Source organism: Podarcis pityusensis (genome assembly GCF_964106645.2).
Source record: "Podarcis pityusensis genome assembly, chromosome: 1".
Classification (NCBI taxonomy): domain Eukaryota; kingdom Metazoa; phylum Chordata; class Lepidosauria; order Squamata; family Lacertidae; genus Podarcis; species Podarcis pityusensis.
Genome location: NC_138028.1, coordinates 86,337,591 through 86,354,555, shown reverse-complemented (window position 1 = coordinate 86,354,555; position 16,965 = coordinate 86,337,591). Strand labels below are relative to the sequence as shown.

Genomic DNA, 16,965 nt, shown 5'->3' with positions numbered 1-16,965 from the left:
TTATGCGTCACTCTAGCCAGGCATATGGTACAAGCATGCCACAAAAACAGGGCTTCAGCAATACCTTCCCCACATGGCTCAGATGAGAGCCTGATGAAGACAGCACATGACCCTTCCTTGCTTCAGGTTATTAAGATCCAAACAAGATACTTTTGGGGCCAAGGAACAATCAACAACCCTCGAGAAACAACACAGTAGGAGAATCTGATTCCAGAAGTACAAATCAGCAAGAAAGAAGCAAAGATGCACACTTGCTCAAAACATCTGCAAACATCGGTACACATCTCTAGCTAATGGATAAGATGACCCGTCAAAAAGAGGTCCTCCTGAAAGCAAAGGGCTGGGGGGAACACAACTAGATCCTGAGACTTACGCAATGATGGTTTTGACAACAATGTCTTTTATCTTCTCCCAGATGGCTTCACTGTCAACTCCTTTCTGGGCCAAATAACTCCAAAGTGCCTTCAGTGCCCTGTGGAGACAGAACAGAGCATACAAGTGCATTAGGGTTGCCCCAGATAGTGTTATTAACTCCTCTCCCCCCATCTCTGGAGGAAAAAGGCAACATGAACCCAGTACCGACTATGTTTTTAATGCAATTTTATACAAACCACTTATGAGACCTTTCTTTTTTTGATTAAGTGGTCTATACATTTTGTTTAATAAATGAAAATAAAGTCTCTTTCCTATGGAAACAGTAGGGCCACATATGGGCTACTCAGGGATAGAGAGGTAAGAAAACATAAGCCAGTCAAGAACATAACATATACAAAAGGATTCTCTTTTCTGTTCATCAGTACCCACCACTTGTGACCCTGACATGCAGTTTCATCTGTATTAGCCTTGTATTCAATATTCTTCTTGTTGATACTGTAATTAGTCAAGTGCATGTACTTGTTGTTGAGGCTCTTCACAGAGGGGGAATATCTGAGGTGAAGGAAGAACAAAAGTTTACGCTAAGTAAGGAGACATCACTCATCAAAATGAAATGGCAAGAAGAGGGAGGAATGCTAGCAGTGTGGGAGCTAAAAGAGAGAGGCACACACACCAATCTTTAAGTATCTCCTCTAAGCTCCAGCCTAGTGTGTGTGAGAGAGAATGAGAATGAATGTGTGTGCTCCACAGAGATATGACTGGTTTAACAATTCAAACTGTTAATCATCAAGAGTTGCTCTGACTTGAGTTATTCACCAACTTTGTCAGTTAACTAAACATCCAGATGCTTAGGAATTTGAAGTAATTATAATCTGTCTTATTATTTCAACTTTTGTATGTTTTAAAGTGCAGCTGTAATTTTTAAATTGATTTTCTTGTTTTCTCTTTTTGTAAACCACTTTGAGGTTTTTTTTAACAATCAAGCAGTGTATAAGTTTTATGAAATGAATAAAATAAAATAAATCATTTAATAATTTGCTATTTTAAAAGCACACAGACTCAGCTACACAGTGCAAGCAAATAATTGGTTCTCAATAGTCACTGCTTAAACCAAAAGGATGTGCACAGGCTGTAATACAAATGACACCTGCAACCAATAGTTAGTCTACTGTTTTCAGAAAACATATTAAATCTGCTATTCCTGAATCTCAGCTGGTCTACTGACAAGCAGTCAACCCAACCCTCTTTCTGAGGTTACCAATTCATAGGAAACCTACTTGCAGCTGGCAAAACGAACAAGTCCATCTTTGAACAAGTAAACCCGAAGTGGATCATAGCATGTGACGTAAACATAAATCCTCAAGTCGAACTTGCTTCCACCAATGAGGTAGGGTTTATGTAAGTACCTGCAACAGAAAGATAGGTGAGGATACAGGAACCACATCACAGAGTAGCCCAGAGATTTAGTCTCAAGAAGTTCAGGATATTGTCACCAGTGAAGAGGCTTGATGGAGATGGTTTCTGTCCCTAAGGGGTTTGAGAGACTGCTGATGAAATGCCAGCTTTCTCAACAAATGCTACTCCTTGCCACAGCAAAAGGTCTCCTTTAGCCATATTTCTGAACCCATGTCAAAATCGTAGCAATTCCACAATTACTCTACTCTTTAGCTGGAAGCAGAAGCAAAAGAAACAAACCCCACAGAACAATGTAAAGTTTTACAATGGCAGAAAACATAATCAGAAACAAGTTGGTTCTTTGATACCTTAAGATATTAAAGCCAATCTTTTGTTAGCAGGGTGGGGAAAGACCGGCAGGGCAGGGGGACTTGCTTACCTTTGCACCAGCAGTGGCCTGCGCTTGGGCAGCTGGCTCCACTTATGGATGACCTGAATGCCGATGCCTCTAGCTGATGCTGGCTAAAGTGAGTGAAAGACAGAGAGCGATGTTCACATTGCATCCATTTGCTGCTATCCTACAATTCAAAGCTGGAACATCCGATTATAGTCTGGGAAGGTGGGGTACATGAAAGGAATTTGTTTTAATACTATCAATCTTAAGATAAGCCTCCAAAGAAGCAGCCTCACAAAAATCTCAATGTAATTTTAAGTTCAGCAGTATGTTAAAATCAATTACTGTGACAGCTTTTTCAAAGACTGAGCATGTCAGCAAAGGCTTTTTAAGTCAATAAAGGCTTTGTACATTCACAAGTTGGTGTATAGCAGCTTTGAGTTCCTTGCTGTCACTGACTGATAAGCTAACTCCCTAGAGGTTTCAAAAACGCGTCTGGCTGTAGTCATGCAGTACAGTACAGACTGTGGCACCTGTCGAGTCTGAGAATATCTAGGGTTCTGAAAATACTTTAGTCCTCATGAAAAGAGGTGGGGCGCCTTTCTCTCTCTTTAGGAAATGTTTGAGGCTCCTAGGAACAGAAGGAGGCACCCCCTGCCTGTCTCCCAGTCTTCTCTCCTCGTTTACATGTTTAAGGGTGCCTCTTTTCACCTAAAACATTCAATGCACAAACACCTCAGATTCAATGACATGGGGAAATGCAAATGTGATGCACTTTTATTCGCAACCTTTACAAGGTTGCAAAGAATAAAAACCCAGAATATTTTAAAACAATACACCAGGGAGGACTACGCCTGTCTTTCCCAATATCAAGGAAATGAATGAAGAAGATGATGACAGGTGGGTTTTCAAACTGGTACAGGTCCTACTTGCAGCAAGAGGGAGACCGACAGCCAAAGAGACTATTGGGCTAAAGCTATGATATAGTCAAGAGGGAACCAGAATACACAAGTAGAAACTGTCCATCTATAAGAAGAGAATATGCATTGTTGCTATAGTGGAAAGTGTGTGTGGGGGGGTGTAGTTTACATTACCATTAATTATTGTTAACTGCACTTCAGTACCATCTAATTACTTAAGTTCTCTGAGTGGTTTACAGAGATTAAAACCATGAAATGGAATACCTAAAATCTGAAGCAGAATAAAAACACACAATACAAAAACAGAACAGAGCTCATTCCAAAGGCAGTCCGTCCCAACACAAGTGCTAAAGCCTAATGAAATGCATCAGGAAAAATCAGATTCATCCAAGAAAACCTGAAACTGGCAAGGCAAGGGAAAGCATGGCTATGCCATGGCAGAAGGCACACAAAGGACACACCCCTATCTCTATACAGGTCAAACCTTATCTGTGCCCTCCCTCACCGGCTTCACAATCCATTTCTGTCGGCTCCCGCAATCTTCCCAAGCCTTTCTGAGCAGCTTGATATCCTGAGGAAGGATGAAGGACTGGGGCAGAAAGTTGAACTCCTTCTTCCCAAAGCGCAACTGCATTTTGGACACATTTCTCCACAGACGGTCCTTCCGACCAATTTGGAATGAACCAGGAAAATGATTCAACTGCAGGAGGGAAAGTAAGAGACAAGAAAGGAGTAATGAGGTTTCCTGCTGTATCCTAGCTGGTAAAAATGTAAGATAAAGGTTCAACAAGGGGGTACCTTCTCCAAATTCAGGGATAGCTGCAAGAACCTAGATTGTCCATACAACCCCCCCACCCCAAAAGCCCCTGGGCTGGTACTCCCAACAGGTAGTTCCCATGAAGGAAGCATGCCAGCATTGAAGTTTCTACCATATAGTGTCTTGCAAACCTAGGCTGCCTCCTTCAGAGGCACAGCCACCAAGAGAACATGAAGGGACTAAGGGAAAGAGAACATTGCAGCAGAAAACAGGAAAGTATCAGCTACATGCAGCGCTCAGATGGAGAAAATGGCAGAAAAGGCCAGAGTGAAATGCATCTCATGCCCTTTCCCCACACTGTATTATATTCTTTAATATGTCCTTTTGTAGTCATGACCATATCTCATACCTTTTGGTGTTCTCTGATAACTCTGAACCCCGGAGATTTCATGTGATGGCCCCAGCAGCCCAGCCAGTCATTGTTTCCTGTGGGCAATAGGGCAGTTCACAGACTATTCTCTGAACGTCACATTGAGATATATAATATATATATATATATATATATATTCTGTTTATGCTCAAGAACTGCAACAGTCTCAGGCATATAAGAATTTCAGTTTGGAAAATATGAATTGGAAATAATTTTCCTGCCTTATCCATGTTTCCCCTTCCACATGAACCAAGAGTGGCCTCATACGAGCAGCCACAATAAACCCTATTGAGAACTGTACACAACTCTAAAAAGATTGTAGCATCAGCATCACAGGGTATACTGTGACATCAAAGCCTATTCAATTATAGGTGAGCAGGCAGGAGATGTCAAATTAAAGCCTCCACAATCCCTATCTATCTAAGTCTCCTCTTATTGGAAGGGTAGGGGGTGAAGGATTGCTGCATTTATCAAACAGCCTACTGGAAAGAGCAGCTACAGCTCTGCATTACCAGACACAGATCATCAGATGTATAAGCAAACTCTACGAGAATTGCTAGGACATGGAGTTTTATTCCATGTCTTGAACATTCTTCCCCAGTTTGTAAGTACAGACCATGCTGCAGCTCTTGCTGTTCTGCAGTAAACATTAGCACTTTGTGGTCAGTATCCATCTTGACAAGAGCTGCCCAAGGGCAAACACACAGGCAGAAGTGCCATGAAGCTTGCCCAAGACTTAAGAGGGAAGAGGCGAAAGAGCCACAATTAGATCTGCAGCTTCATGATTTGCAGCATCTTTCAGAGTCCTCCATGCAAGGGAGGTGCATTAGAGTAATCAATTCTATGGGAGCTTTTGTTGCTCTGCTACTGAAGATCTGTGTCTGAAAGTGGGACAGTTCATTTCCAAACATTAGCACTATTCCAAGATAAAGCTGTGAGTCTGGGTGTATTTAAGGCAGGAGGCAACATGCACCCACAGACCATTCCCACAATACAACTCACTCTTGCTGATTTTGAAGTGGGACCTGGAGATCGTTGCCTTTACAATGTTGGGAGTCACTGTGCTCATCTTCCATCGTAGCATCTTCCTCTGTTCCCAAGGGAGCTTCTCCACTAGGAAAGAAAGAAAGCCTAAGGTTAGAAGGAAAACCCAACCACAGGAGCATCTCCTTTGGCTGAGGACATCAATTTGTCATGAAGTGCTAGAAGGGTAAGATTTTTATTCAATGAATTTCAACAGAATCAGATCACCAAGTGAAAGAAAACCCTTGGCAAAAGCTCTGTCACTTGTCCATAGAACAGTGGTTCTCAATCTGAGAAGCACAACACACCTAAAGGAATGTGCAAAGTTTCTGGGAGGAACAGGATTTTGAGGCAGGTGGGACTTCCCTCCTCTCATCAGTGAATAAATGGATAGGTTGAATGCCCTCTAACAGAGGATCCTAATTTATTTTGGGGACAGGGGTGCAGCTGTTCCCCTACTTGCCGTATCATGCCAGTCTGATCTGGGAAGAGATGCTGCCTTGATCTCCATGCTATGAATGGGACAGGTGGCTAGTTTTGAACTGGGGAGGGGGAAGGCATAAGTTTAAAAGGCAGATAGCGAAACTAAGCTCAAGAAGTTTGAGAAATTATGCTATATATAGCAAGAAGCATGCTGAGTCGGTCTATGTGCACATCCCAACAGGTTAAGACCAGCTTAAATTCTTCAAAGACCAACGGCTGTTGTGGTGCTGTGATAATGCCTGCTCTCCACTATGGAAGCACCCAGGCCAGAGCAAAATACGACAAATGGGACCATCTCTGCTACAAGGGAATCTGGATGTCCACTCACCCCATCATAGGGCAGGGCAGGAAAGATACATGCTCCACCTATGGTGGGATTAAGATTGAGGGTCAAAGTGAATGCCCATCAAATATTACTGTACCTTCCAGCATCTCAGCTGCTGTTTCAGCCATTTCAGTTCTGAACCTCTTTGCTGGTGATCTCGAAATCCTACAGCTCCACAGATATAAATCTAGATTTAAGGTTTTCTCTTCACATCACCTGGAGACCTTAGTAACTCCATTGGAAAGGCGTCATTACACCACACACTTAAATGACATGACCACGTGCATCCCACCATCACCTCCCCACCCAAGAATCCACTCCACCACTATAGTACACTAGGGTTTTCTGGCATTGCCTGTTTCGTGCAATGAATTTGGATCCACCTTACCTCTCTCATCCCTGGTACCAAAATATATTGTGGGAGGCACATTGGGGAACAGGCTGCATGTAAGAGCTGGCTTGAGAATTCGTTCTTGGCCCTCTAGTGTAGGCACCAATCCCTCCACGCAATTCCTAGGAAAAGAATACCAGGCACAGTTGGAGAAGTGAGCAGCACAACACTTTCTCTGGGACATCCGTTTCCATCATATGCCATTCAGTTTAATTCCTGAGGCTTTTGACCAACACATTGACTGAGAAAGTGAGGTTTGCTTTGGCTGAGAAACACCAACCCAGAATGAAAACTAAGCTGCCTTTCAGCCCGACTGCTCAGCATCTCTGTTTCTCTTTGCAGATGGGCACAGCCAGCAAGTGCAAGCCAAGTGATTTCACCAAGGCAAACAGATCAGGGTCTCCAGGTGGCCATCCCATGGGATTATCCAAGAACAAAAGGATCCAATGCATTACAGACAGAACATTCCTAAAACGAACCTGGATATAATAGCTACAGAACCATTGGGGGATAATCCGGATGAAGAGGAGCCATCTGATTCACCTAAAGAAAAAAGGCAAAAATAGTTTAATGAGTGAAAAATCTTGGCTACACTCCATGAACATCCTGAAGAAATTCAACCTCTTTTAGACATTCTCTCAGATAGCTGAACTTAATCCAGAAGCAACTGTTACGTGACTGGAAGAATGTTTAAATAACAAACCACCTCTCTTGCCCCTACTCATGAGAGGTGTTTGCGTAATTTCAGAGTTTTCCCAGCAGCAAAGGAGCCGCTTACTGATAAGTGCCCCCGTGCAGCTACATTTAAAGGGCACCATAGTTTCTGCACAATGACCTCAAATCAGATTCCGGATCTTGACAATGAGAGGATATCCATTATTTGCCTGCTCTTCCACACAGCCATCAATTTCCTTATTTGTACACCGTAATAAAGGACCCCATGGTAAGGTTAGAAGAGGATAGAATATCATTCCCTATGTCACTCCCCGTAAGTTAAAGTTTGCCTTCTATTTACAAAAGGATATTATCAGAGTGTTGAACCACAGTGCAATATACTAAAGCATTAAAATGGTTGAACTAAAACACAGCTGAAAATGTCAGGCTGCTACATCACAATGTTAGCAAGAACTACAGTAATCACCCTAAGTGCAGCTTTCTTCCAAACTCTCATGCAAGAAGATTAGGCGTGGGGGACAGAATGGGTCAATACTCAGGGTGAGTTGCATTGTCCCAAACCGTAGCAAGACAGCAACAATTATAATAAATCCACACACAAGTATTTACTGGGTTTGATCAGAACATTCCTAGCAGGAATATTGAAGATGAAGTCCTGTAGTTAAGATCTGCTAGCTGAGGGGCAATGGGATTTGACAAAAGCTGTACCATGCCTGCAGAATTCAAGATATGCCACCACCATGACAGATTTGTTGGTGGAACAGCTAAACTGGGGCACAGCTGTAAGCATCACACATATCGGGAGGTTGGGCTCTCCCTACTCAGACTGAGTAGTAGTAGTAGTTGTAACAACAACTTATTATTTTATTTATACCCCACCCTTCTGGCTGGGTTGCATAGGATACAGAAGCCCTTCCAGCAGCAGTGAATTAGTGCCTCAGTACTGAATGCTATTACTGCTGTTTATGATCTAGAAATATTGTCAGGCCTTGTACATTCAATGGTAAAATTATCTCACTCTGAACTGTTTCAAGACAGTAGATTTAAAAAGTTTGTCTCTGGGTAACCAGAAAATAATTAACTGAATGCTTAATAGAATACACCAGTAAAATGTAAATGGAGATCACACTGTTGCTCTGCCTACAATAGCAGTTAACTAAATATCACTCAAAACAAGTTTTACAAGTGTAGAAAGTGCATAGGCTGAAGGTGCCCACAAGGCAAATTATAGTATTCAAGCTAGCAATTTTATTTGTTGAAATACAGTTCTTTCTCTCTTGATATTATAGAGTGATTTGCAATATATCCATGCCCTAATAGCAAGCATGGACAACTATAGCAGGAATCGTTTTAGCTTTTTACTAGATTCATGCTGTGTTTTGAAATGACAGTAATTAGTATATTTGTATTAACAGAATAATCACTGTATGAAACCCTTCTCTGTTTTATGTGTGGTGAGTAGGCTTGTTTGTACTTTGAAGAGAGGAAATAAATGTGACTGCTGACCTTCCCCATCCTCCTCTTCTCCCTCCTCATCCTGACTGCAGGCATCTTCCAAGCCGTCCGGGAGCTCTTCCTCTACATCTTCCACCTCCGCTTGGTCCAGCAGGGGGAGGTTGACTGCAGCTCTACAACACAAAGGGTTACAGCCCTAAAGTGAAGCTCTGTAACTCCTCTCAGTTAGCAAAGCAAAAAGATCTCTACACCCAACAACAGACCAAGAGATCACAGACAAGGCAAGATATCCCAAATAACTAGTATAAACATTAACCCATGTTAGTGATAGAAGTGGTGTGGAGAGAAAGGGAGGAACACTTCAAGTGGCAAATTTTGGACTTGACTTGTGGCACACTTGTCAAAACAATGGGCTACCAGTGGTAAAGCAGAATGGTCATCTGATCTGAGAGACGTTTTGGAGACAGTGAAGGCTGCAAAACCATCCAAGGCGTATCAAACACCGATTGATGACCAAGCTTAAATATGCTTACATCACAGGAACACTTTGCTACTAAGTTCTTTAGCGTATTTTACTATATCAAACACAGTCCTTATCATAAGAAAAGGGTGATTAACCTCCAGATGCTGTTGGACTCCCACACCCATCAGCCCCAGCCAGCTAGGCCTGGGCGACATATCAATATATCGCCCAGGGCCAGTATGAGGAGCAGACCACAAAGTCGGCTTCACTCAGCGGTATATCGCTGGTGAAACTGCCATCGCTCCTGAGTCCCTCTGCTAGTAACGCTCGCTGGAGGAAGTCAAGACTCTTGACTCCTTCCAGTAGGCACTGCCAGCAGAGGGACTCAGGAGGAGCAGTGGTTTCACCAGTGATATACCGCTGAGTGAAACCGCCATCCCACTCTGCCCTCATATTGTGTAGAGGGAGAAACAAGCTTCATTCGCAAAGCGTCGATACAACTTTTTCCTCCCTCTGCATCTTTGAACTGCTCGGCTGAGGCATGTGTGGTTGCTGCTCTGCTCAGCCGAGCAGTTAAAGGATCCCCCAGCCCAGTGCTGGCTCCCACACAAGTGGGGGCGGGCACTGTTGGATTGGGAGCCTTCCCGCACCCCAGATGAGCCATGCAAACAAGCTGTGTTGTCCTAGCCCGCTAGGCACTAGGGTGAAACTGCCTCAGTTCCCACAGCGAGAGATGCAGCAGTTTCACCTGGTGCCTCACTGGCCGAGGCCAATGCAGCTTGTTTTTTCAACAATGTGGTATAGCACCAGACCGCGATGTTTGGCTGATGATATACCGCACTGTTGAAAAGCTGATATCGCCCAGCCCGACAGACATCATGGCCAATGATTCAGGGATTATGGGAAGTGTAATCCAGCAACACTTGGAGGGCTACAGGTTGGCAATTATTGCCACAAAGAGTACTGAAAGGGAAGCACTAACCCACCCCAACAGACATATTTGCCAGAGTACTTACTCGGTCTCTTTCACAGTAACAGGGTTCCCCCATTTTGTATCCGTGCCTAACTGAAGAGAGGAAATTTTGGTCTCTACCTCAGAGACTGTAGTCCGTGGGGACAGCTCTGTTTTTACCACTTGTTCTCCAGCGTTTACAGAGGTGTGGTTGACAGTCGGACTCAAGGCGTAGTGGTTGGAAGGTTCGGGATTTGAGGCTAAGAAACGAACATCGATGCGTTTAGTGCAGACATCGGCAGCTTCTGTGACCATAAGGCTCTGGTGGCGGCTACCAGGCTCCAGATTTGGGGAGGTGGCAGCTGGTACGTCCTTTGGGGTGATCTGTGCTACTATGTGTGGCTTCCATCGATTGAAAAGACTAGAGTGGAAGTTTGCATTCATAAGGCAAGAGCTGTCAATGCGGTGACCAAATTCGTTGTAGGTGCTAACCTTCCGGATCCCATTTGCAGTCAGCTTCCGCATAGCTTCCGTCAACCGCACATCTTGCTCTTTCAGGTTCTGAGACCTGTTCTCACCATCTTCGAGTCGCCAGGAGGGCCGTTCCACTTTGAGAACCACGCCATTGTGAATGGCTGAGCGAGGAGATTTGGCACTGGGTTGCTCAAGAGTTATGCCACTGTTTTTCCCAAGCTTTCTTTCAAGGTTCGCAGGAGCGCCATCTCCATTTCCACCAGAGTGGGTCCAAGAGAAGCCAATAGGTCTTGACAAGCCTTTTAGCTTCTTATTTTCTGGTGGCAGCGGTTGGTGGTACTGCTGCTGCAAAGGCACTTTTGCACTAGTTGGCCGAAGGAAAGAGTTATTGTTTAGCACTGGCCTGTATGAATTGGAGTTTTGCTTCCCTGAGCTTAGGGGGAACCCCTTTGACACTGGATTGGAACAGTCAGCAGCAGTATTCGGCATAAAGAATGGGTCTATGGCTGAGGATGTCATGGTGTTGTTGAGAACGGAGCGATAGGCAGGGAGTGGAGCACAAAGAGGTTTCTTCTCCAAAGAAGTTGGCTGCAAACAGATGGACTCAAGCCTCCGATAAGGCTTGTGTCTGAAGTAAGAACGTCGGTAGAGCAAGGTGCTTCCGAGGAAGTTTGGGAGAGCGTGGGGCAAAGGTGGAGGTGAAGTCAGGAACGCTGTATCACTACATAATGACTCTGGGTACAAGAGGCGGGGACGCTGGGAAGAAATCCCTGAGTGGACCGATTGGAGGTCCTGAAAATTGGTCACATGTTTCTGTTCCAGCTGCCAAATGGGCTTCACCTGCTGCTTAGCAAGGTACCAGGCCTTACTCTCGTGAAGCTTTGCTGTGAGTGGCGGCACCGTCAGCCCTGGTGCAATGCCCACCTGGAACTGGTTTCCCCTCTTGAGGCCAAGGCTATAGGCTTCTGGCCCTACAGAGGCCATGTAGAGCCATCCCACACTCTCAGTGAGTACTGCTGGTGAACCGGAGTCAGAGCGGCATCTTCACCATGACCAGCCTGAAAGAAACACACATGTGAACTTTATGAGGCCCAAAGGAAGCACTCCAGTCAATCTCTGTTGTCGTTGGTAAGATGACTAATGAAAGACAGTGCCATCAAGGCTGAGAAAAAGACCAGATTACAGCATACAAAGGACCTGTAGTATTATTTTTCAGAAGCCATCTGAAGGCAGCCCTGTATAGGGAAATTTTTAATGTTTGATGTTTTACTTTATGTGTGTGTTGCTGGAAGCCACCCAGAGTGGCTGGGGCAACCCAGTCAGATGGGCGGCATATTATATTATTATTATTATTATTATTATTAAACCAGCAGGAAGGCTTGTGCTACAGGGAAGAACAGCCAGAAAAGGGCTTTTTCTCCTGCGCAAGGGGATGGCAGGGGAATGAGGTTAACAACATAAACACTTGTTTATAATGCAAATAAGCTAGCAATAGTTGCTCAGTATTCCTGCTTGCACCTTTGTGTTTCTTATTCTCATGCAGGATTCTTCCATCCACCAGTTCTTTTACATCTTATACCACAGAAAGCCTAGAACCAAGAACAGAACTAGACATAACAGCAGAACTTTGTTTATTATAGCTAGTTCCAGCACTATAGGTTCTTCACTTGGTTACCCAGCCAGGCAACAAATCCTTCTGGAGCTGTTGCGGAAGAGCTTGGGAATGGAAGTCCCAAGGTTCAGAGTTTGGTTCCCAAAAAGGAGAATGAGCAGATAATTCAGTCATTTTTCTAAGCAATTTTGTCCTCCACCCGTCTTGCCAGAATACAGAGCAAGCAGTTGGAACAAGAGCACACGCATAGTTTGAAAAATAGGCATGTCTACAAAATCAAGCTACATTTTGCAGAGGATGACATGGGGTGCTGATAAGCAGCAAGGTGACATTTTGATAGCCAAAGGGGTATTGAACCAGTGATAAACTTCATGCTAGAAAGCATTCCTGAAAATATTCAGACCTAGTGTTGGGGGTGTTTGCTAACCTATGTTCTGAGGTTAAATGGATTACTTTGCCCTTGCCCTTTTCATTACATAGTATATATATTATAATATTGGGAATCAGCTTTCCTACCCAAAGAAAATCTGACATTTAAATTGCTAGGTTCCTACTGGAGGCTGGCTGTTTCTTCACAGCACATGCCTGCTGACTCATCAAGGCAGTGCCAAAAGAATTCAGTCTAGGTTTCAATCAAACAGTCCCTTGTACAAAGAGCCAAGAGAGGCAGCAGGAGGCACAAGCAAAGCACAGTCCAATCCTGGCTCTAAAATAACATTCACCCATTTTATCCAGCAACCTGACTAGCAGGGGATTAGCAATGAGGCTTCCCTCAACATGCTGAATATGCCCCTTTCACCTTTTGTGCTAGGATGCTTATCAGGCAATCTTGTTAAGCAGATGCTAGTGGATTTGAAGGCAGGGAGAGGAAGAAAAATGTCACAGCATACATATGAAAGAAACTAAAATGCCTACAGCACCTATTGAGCCAGAAAGGTGTATTCACACCCATTTCCTTGTAAAATGGCTGGTATTTTATGCATTAGATGACAAAATAAGTGGATCTAATATACCCTCAAACAGAAGGGAACTTGCTCAGCTATAAAGACATGCCACCCTAGAGTAGACTGCTTATGTGATAAGCCCTTTAGGTTATTTGGGGACAGTGCTGACCTTGTACAACCAGTAGCAGCTCACAGAATTGGCAGTAGTGTGGAACTCCAGTGTACTAGGATGCAGACGTGGTGTTGCATGGTCCTCTAGACAGCCTGAAAAGGATTTATACCAGACATCTTGTCTCTAACTTGAATAAAAAACATTCTTTTGGCTGGACATACTTTGGGCTCTTAGCAGTTGACTTCTCTCACAAAAATATTGTTGTCCCTGAAGTTTCACTTCACCGTTATTATGTTCTGTTCCTACCACCAGTACAGAGCCAATGGACAGTACTAACCTTTGTTCTGACAACAAGCTTCTATGCTATCTCAAAGCAAACTGCCTCTCTGCCAAAAGAACTGTCAACATCCATAACATTCTAGAACAGGACTTTGTCTACCATTCAGGCTACATGCTGAAGTGTGACGCACAACTCCTGCCCTCTTTCAGGTGAGCCGTCACATCAAAAGCACCACCCTGCAGGGCCATCCTAGAACCCCCCCCCTTCCTATCCTAAAATCGTAAAGTTTATCAAAGGTTAGTGTATTTGAGAACCAAGAGGTGGGAAGTGATACTGTTACTCATTGCAAAAGGACCTTGTGTCCAATACACATCCATCCTCCCTCCCATGAATTGCTGATACAGCTCTGATGGTGTGTTCCAGTTCAGAAGGCAGCACTTGATACACTGCATGTACTGTATTGGATTACAAAGTCGACACCCAACAACAATCTCCAATCTGTAGTGACATCTAAACCCTACACACAGATTAGGGGAAAAACAAAGACTACACTGAGTTACTAGCACTTGGCAAGATAGAATTTCATTTTGTAAACGTGTTGCTTGATATCCACCAGATACTGTTCCTCAGGCAAGTTCTGAAGGCTGATTAATCCTCTAGGTATTTTGAGAGACCAAAAACAGAAAAAGCAGAGAAATGAGATTATACAATTTCAAACACAGAAAATTATTCAGGGCCCATCTATCCCCTCTCCAGAACCATTCCTATATAGATCTTCCATAGGAGGCTCATCCAACCTAGTTAAAAATTCAATCAAAATAGATCCATGAAGGACAGGCCCCATGGTGAAGGGAAATGGTCCACTTCAAGTGATAATTTTTGATGCGACATTAAAAGGCAAGCAACTGTCTTAAGAGCAGGATATCTGAAATATCGTCTTACCTCTCTTATGTACCCAAATGATCACTGTACTCTGCCAGGGAGGGCCTCCTACAAATACCATCTTATGAGGTGGTCTTTAGTGCAGTGACACTAACCCTTAGGAATTCTCTCCCCTTGAATATCAGACAGGAGCTGTCTCTGTTGTGTTTTGGATGCCCACTCAAGACCTTCCTCTTTCAACCAGCCTTTTGAATTGAGATATTTCGCTGTCCGAATCCATATTGGAATTAATTTTATTGTTTTATCACTTGTTGTTTGCCATCCTATGCTCCTTTGGGAAGAAGAGTGGGATATTAACTAACTAACTAAATAATTTAAACCACCTTGAAAAAGGGCATCAGGACAAAAAAGCACACCCTAAAAAAATACACAGAACACGATTTTATACATACTATACATGTTCAACAGGGCTTGCTCCTAGGTAAGTGTGTTGTTTCAAACTTTGAATCAAATGCCATAACACCTCCTCCTTCCTCTCTCATCACCTAATCAGTTCGCATTCTGCCTAAATAATTTTGGCACATCAAAAGCATAGAATCCTATCAAGATATCTGAGCATCTCCCTGTCTTCAGTATTATTATGGGTCCAGAGCAATATACCAGGATGCTCTCAACAACACTTTCTTCCACACATCTCATAACTTGGCTTTTAAAAGAGATTAGCTATAGCACTGATGCAAATATGGCCCACTGCCAAACAACAGCTACAGCTACGATTATGTGAAATTGTATGCCATGCATACCATGGCAACCCCGGAAAGTTTCACTTGTTACTTACAAACAGGATTTGAACAACAGCTGCTGAATTTGGCACAGAACCACCTTTCTTCTTTTCTTGAAAGCACAGTTCTTGCCCCAGTCTCGCACATGGGTGGCACACCACTCCCTTGATCATAATAGAGGTACTCGAATCAAGCGAATCAAGTCCAGCTTGATTTACAAGAGAAATAAAACTTCAATTCCCATTTATTATTCACAGCAAAGAGCTCTCCAAGGAGTACTCTCACCATAGTAGTTCTCAGAACTGCCTACTGGTCCGAAAGCTCTTCTAAGAAGAGTTGCACAATTAGCAGCTGCTGGCTCTTCAAAATCTAAATATGACTAGTAATAGAGCTACCAGCATCTCCCCCCCCCCCCGCCCCCGGTGTTCAAAAACAGCATAAGGATGCACTAATTACTTCTATTGCCTCCATCCAATGAACTACCAATACAAATGCTACTCCAAAGGTTCCCTCTTCTGTTATGACTGTACTAAAGATTTGTAGGAGTGGTGTGCTTTTCACTTTAGTTTAAAAGCAATGGCAAAAGCTCACCATCAGGCCACCAGAACATTAAAAGCCTGTAATGGGATTTTGCTTGGAATTGCTTGTTTGAGTCCTGACCAATGAAATGGAGGAGAGCAGGAGGAAATATATTTGAGAATGTCATTTATGAGTGGGTTATGCTACTAATAGGAAGATGGGAGAAACTGTTAAGGTGGAAACGCTAGATGCAGAAGCAGTGAATATGAGCGAGTTTTCCTAAAACATAGCAAGAAAACCAGGGATTTCCATTTGCTGCAATGGCTTCCAACAACAAGCTAATAAAATATATGGAAACCTGCTTCACAGTAATATTGAAAAGTATATATCTGAAATTATTAACATGTCCCAACTTGCCTAGTCATCTATAATTTAATAAGAGTGCACAACATAACTGTACAAGGCAGGGTACTGGGTAACAGACAAATGAATTTTGAAGATGGATTGCATTTTCCATCACCCCAGCTGATAGTAAAAGAACACTTGCGTGTGGGAATTTTTATACCAAATACAAACCTATATCTGTATGTCATTAAGAACAAGTAGCTATCTGGTCCTGAGTTGCCTTGCCACCTTTCCCATTTCACCTCCCTATGATCATATCGCCCCTGTAACTCTCTCCTGAGTTGCTTGTCTTTTCCAGCATCAGCCCCACACTAGTAGTGCATACTTCCAACTATTTACCCTGTCAAATGCTACTTAAAACACCATTAAGATTTCTTGGCCAAACCCCTGGGAGAAGGGTACTGAAGTCTCTAAAGCAGATCATGAATTCACTTGTAGTTAAGTTCTTATGTTGCTTTGAAACACTTTGCATACCTTATCTTAATGAAATGTCTCACAGTCATCTTGTAAAATAGGACAGTATTATTTTCCCGATATTGCAGATATGGGGAGACCAAGAAATCACAGCTTGCCTAAGGCCACTTGGTTATTTCATCACAGAAGTTGCCTTAGCCCCTCTCTTTACCTTAGAGTACTCTAACTCATGCTCTTTCTTCTAGCCATGAAATTTGTAACACCCAAACACAACTTCCACCTTTCAGTGTGTCAAGACACTTCCCCCTTCTTGAGTCTTTCCTCAGGATCCACCTCTGCAATAAAGTATTTCAACAAGTATCTCCTAGTCTCCTCTTGGTCATCTTTACTATTTGTACATGTCCCTACCCAAGTGTCCTTCATGGAATGTAGACTGTAAAATCTTGAACAGGGACTATCCTTTGCCTATTCGGCTTAGCACTAAGTACACTGCTAGTGTAATG

General features: G+C 43.3%; 1 protein-coding gene and 1 long non-coding RNA gene across 9 annotated transcripts in view; one reads left to right on the top strand and one right to left on the bottom strand.

Moving 5' to 3' along the window:
* Positions 1-16,965, bottom strand: part of TTLL4 (tubulin tyrosine ligase like 4) — a 29,425-nt gene that overhangs the window by 10,153 nt on the left and 2,307 nt on the right. For 4 of the 8 annotated variants that reach the window (XR_013988292.1, XM_081012833.1, XM_081012828.1 and 1 more), the window contains exons 2-12: positions 10,103-11,570; positions 8,675-8,796; positions 6,973-7,036; positions 6,491-6,615; positions 5,274-5,384; positions 4,251-4,327; positions 3,590-3,784; positions 2,210-2,292; positions 1,653-1,781; positions 805-927; positions 374-472 (exon numbers count right to left, since the gene is read on the bottom strand). Coding sequence is in view for 7 of the 8 variants with exons in the window: in XM_081012833.1 (XP_080868959.1) it covers positions 374-472; positions 805-927; positions 1,653-1,781; positions 2,210-2,292; positions 3,590-3,784; positions 4,251-4,327; positions 5,274-5,384; positions 6,491-6,615; positions 6,973-7,036; positions 8,675-8,796; positions 10,103-11,496 (2,522 nt within the window). In the remaining variant the exon portion in view is untranslated. Of the gene's footprint in view, positions 1-373; positions 473-804; positions 928-1,652; positions 1,782-2,209; positions 2,293-3,589; positions 3,785-4,250; positions 4,328-5,273; positions 5,385-6,490; positions 6,616-6,972; positions 7,037-8,674; positions 8,797-10,102; positions 11,571-13,237; positions 13,378-13,517; positions 13,539-15,180; positions 15,292-16,965 lie in introns of those variants that run through there. The other 4 variants (XM_081012830.1, XM_081012832.1, XM_081012831.1 and 1 more) reach the window with 4 other exon arrangements.
* On the top strand, positions 13,529-16,822 carry LOC308481015. Its single transcript, XR_013988398.1, has 2 exons — positions 13,529-13,669; positions 16,708-16,822. It is a non-coding gene; the product is annotated as an uncharacterized lncRNA (long non-coding RNA).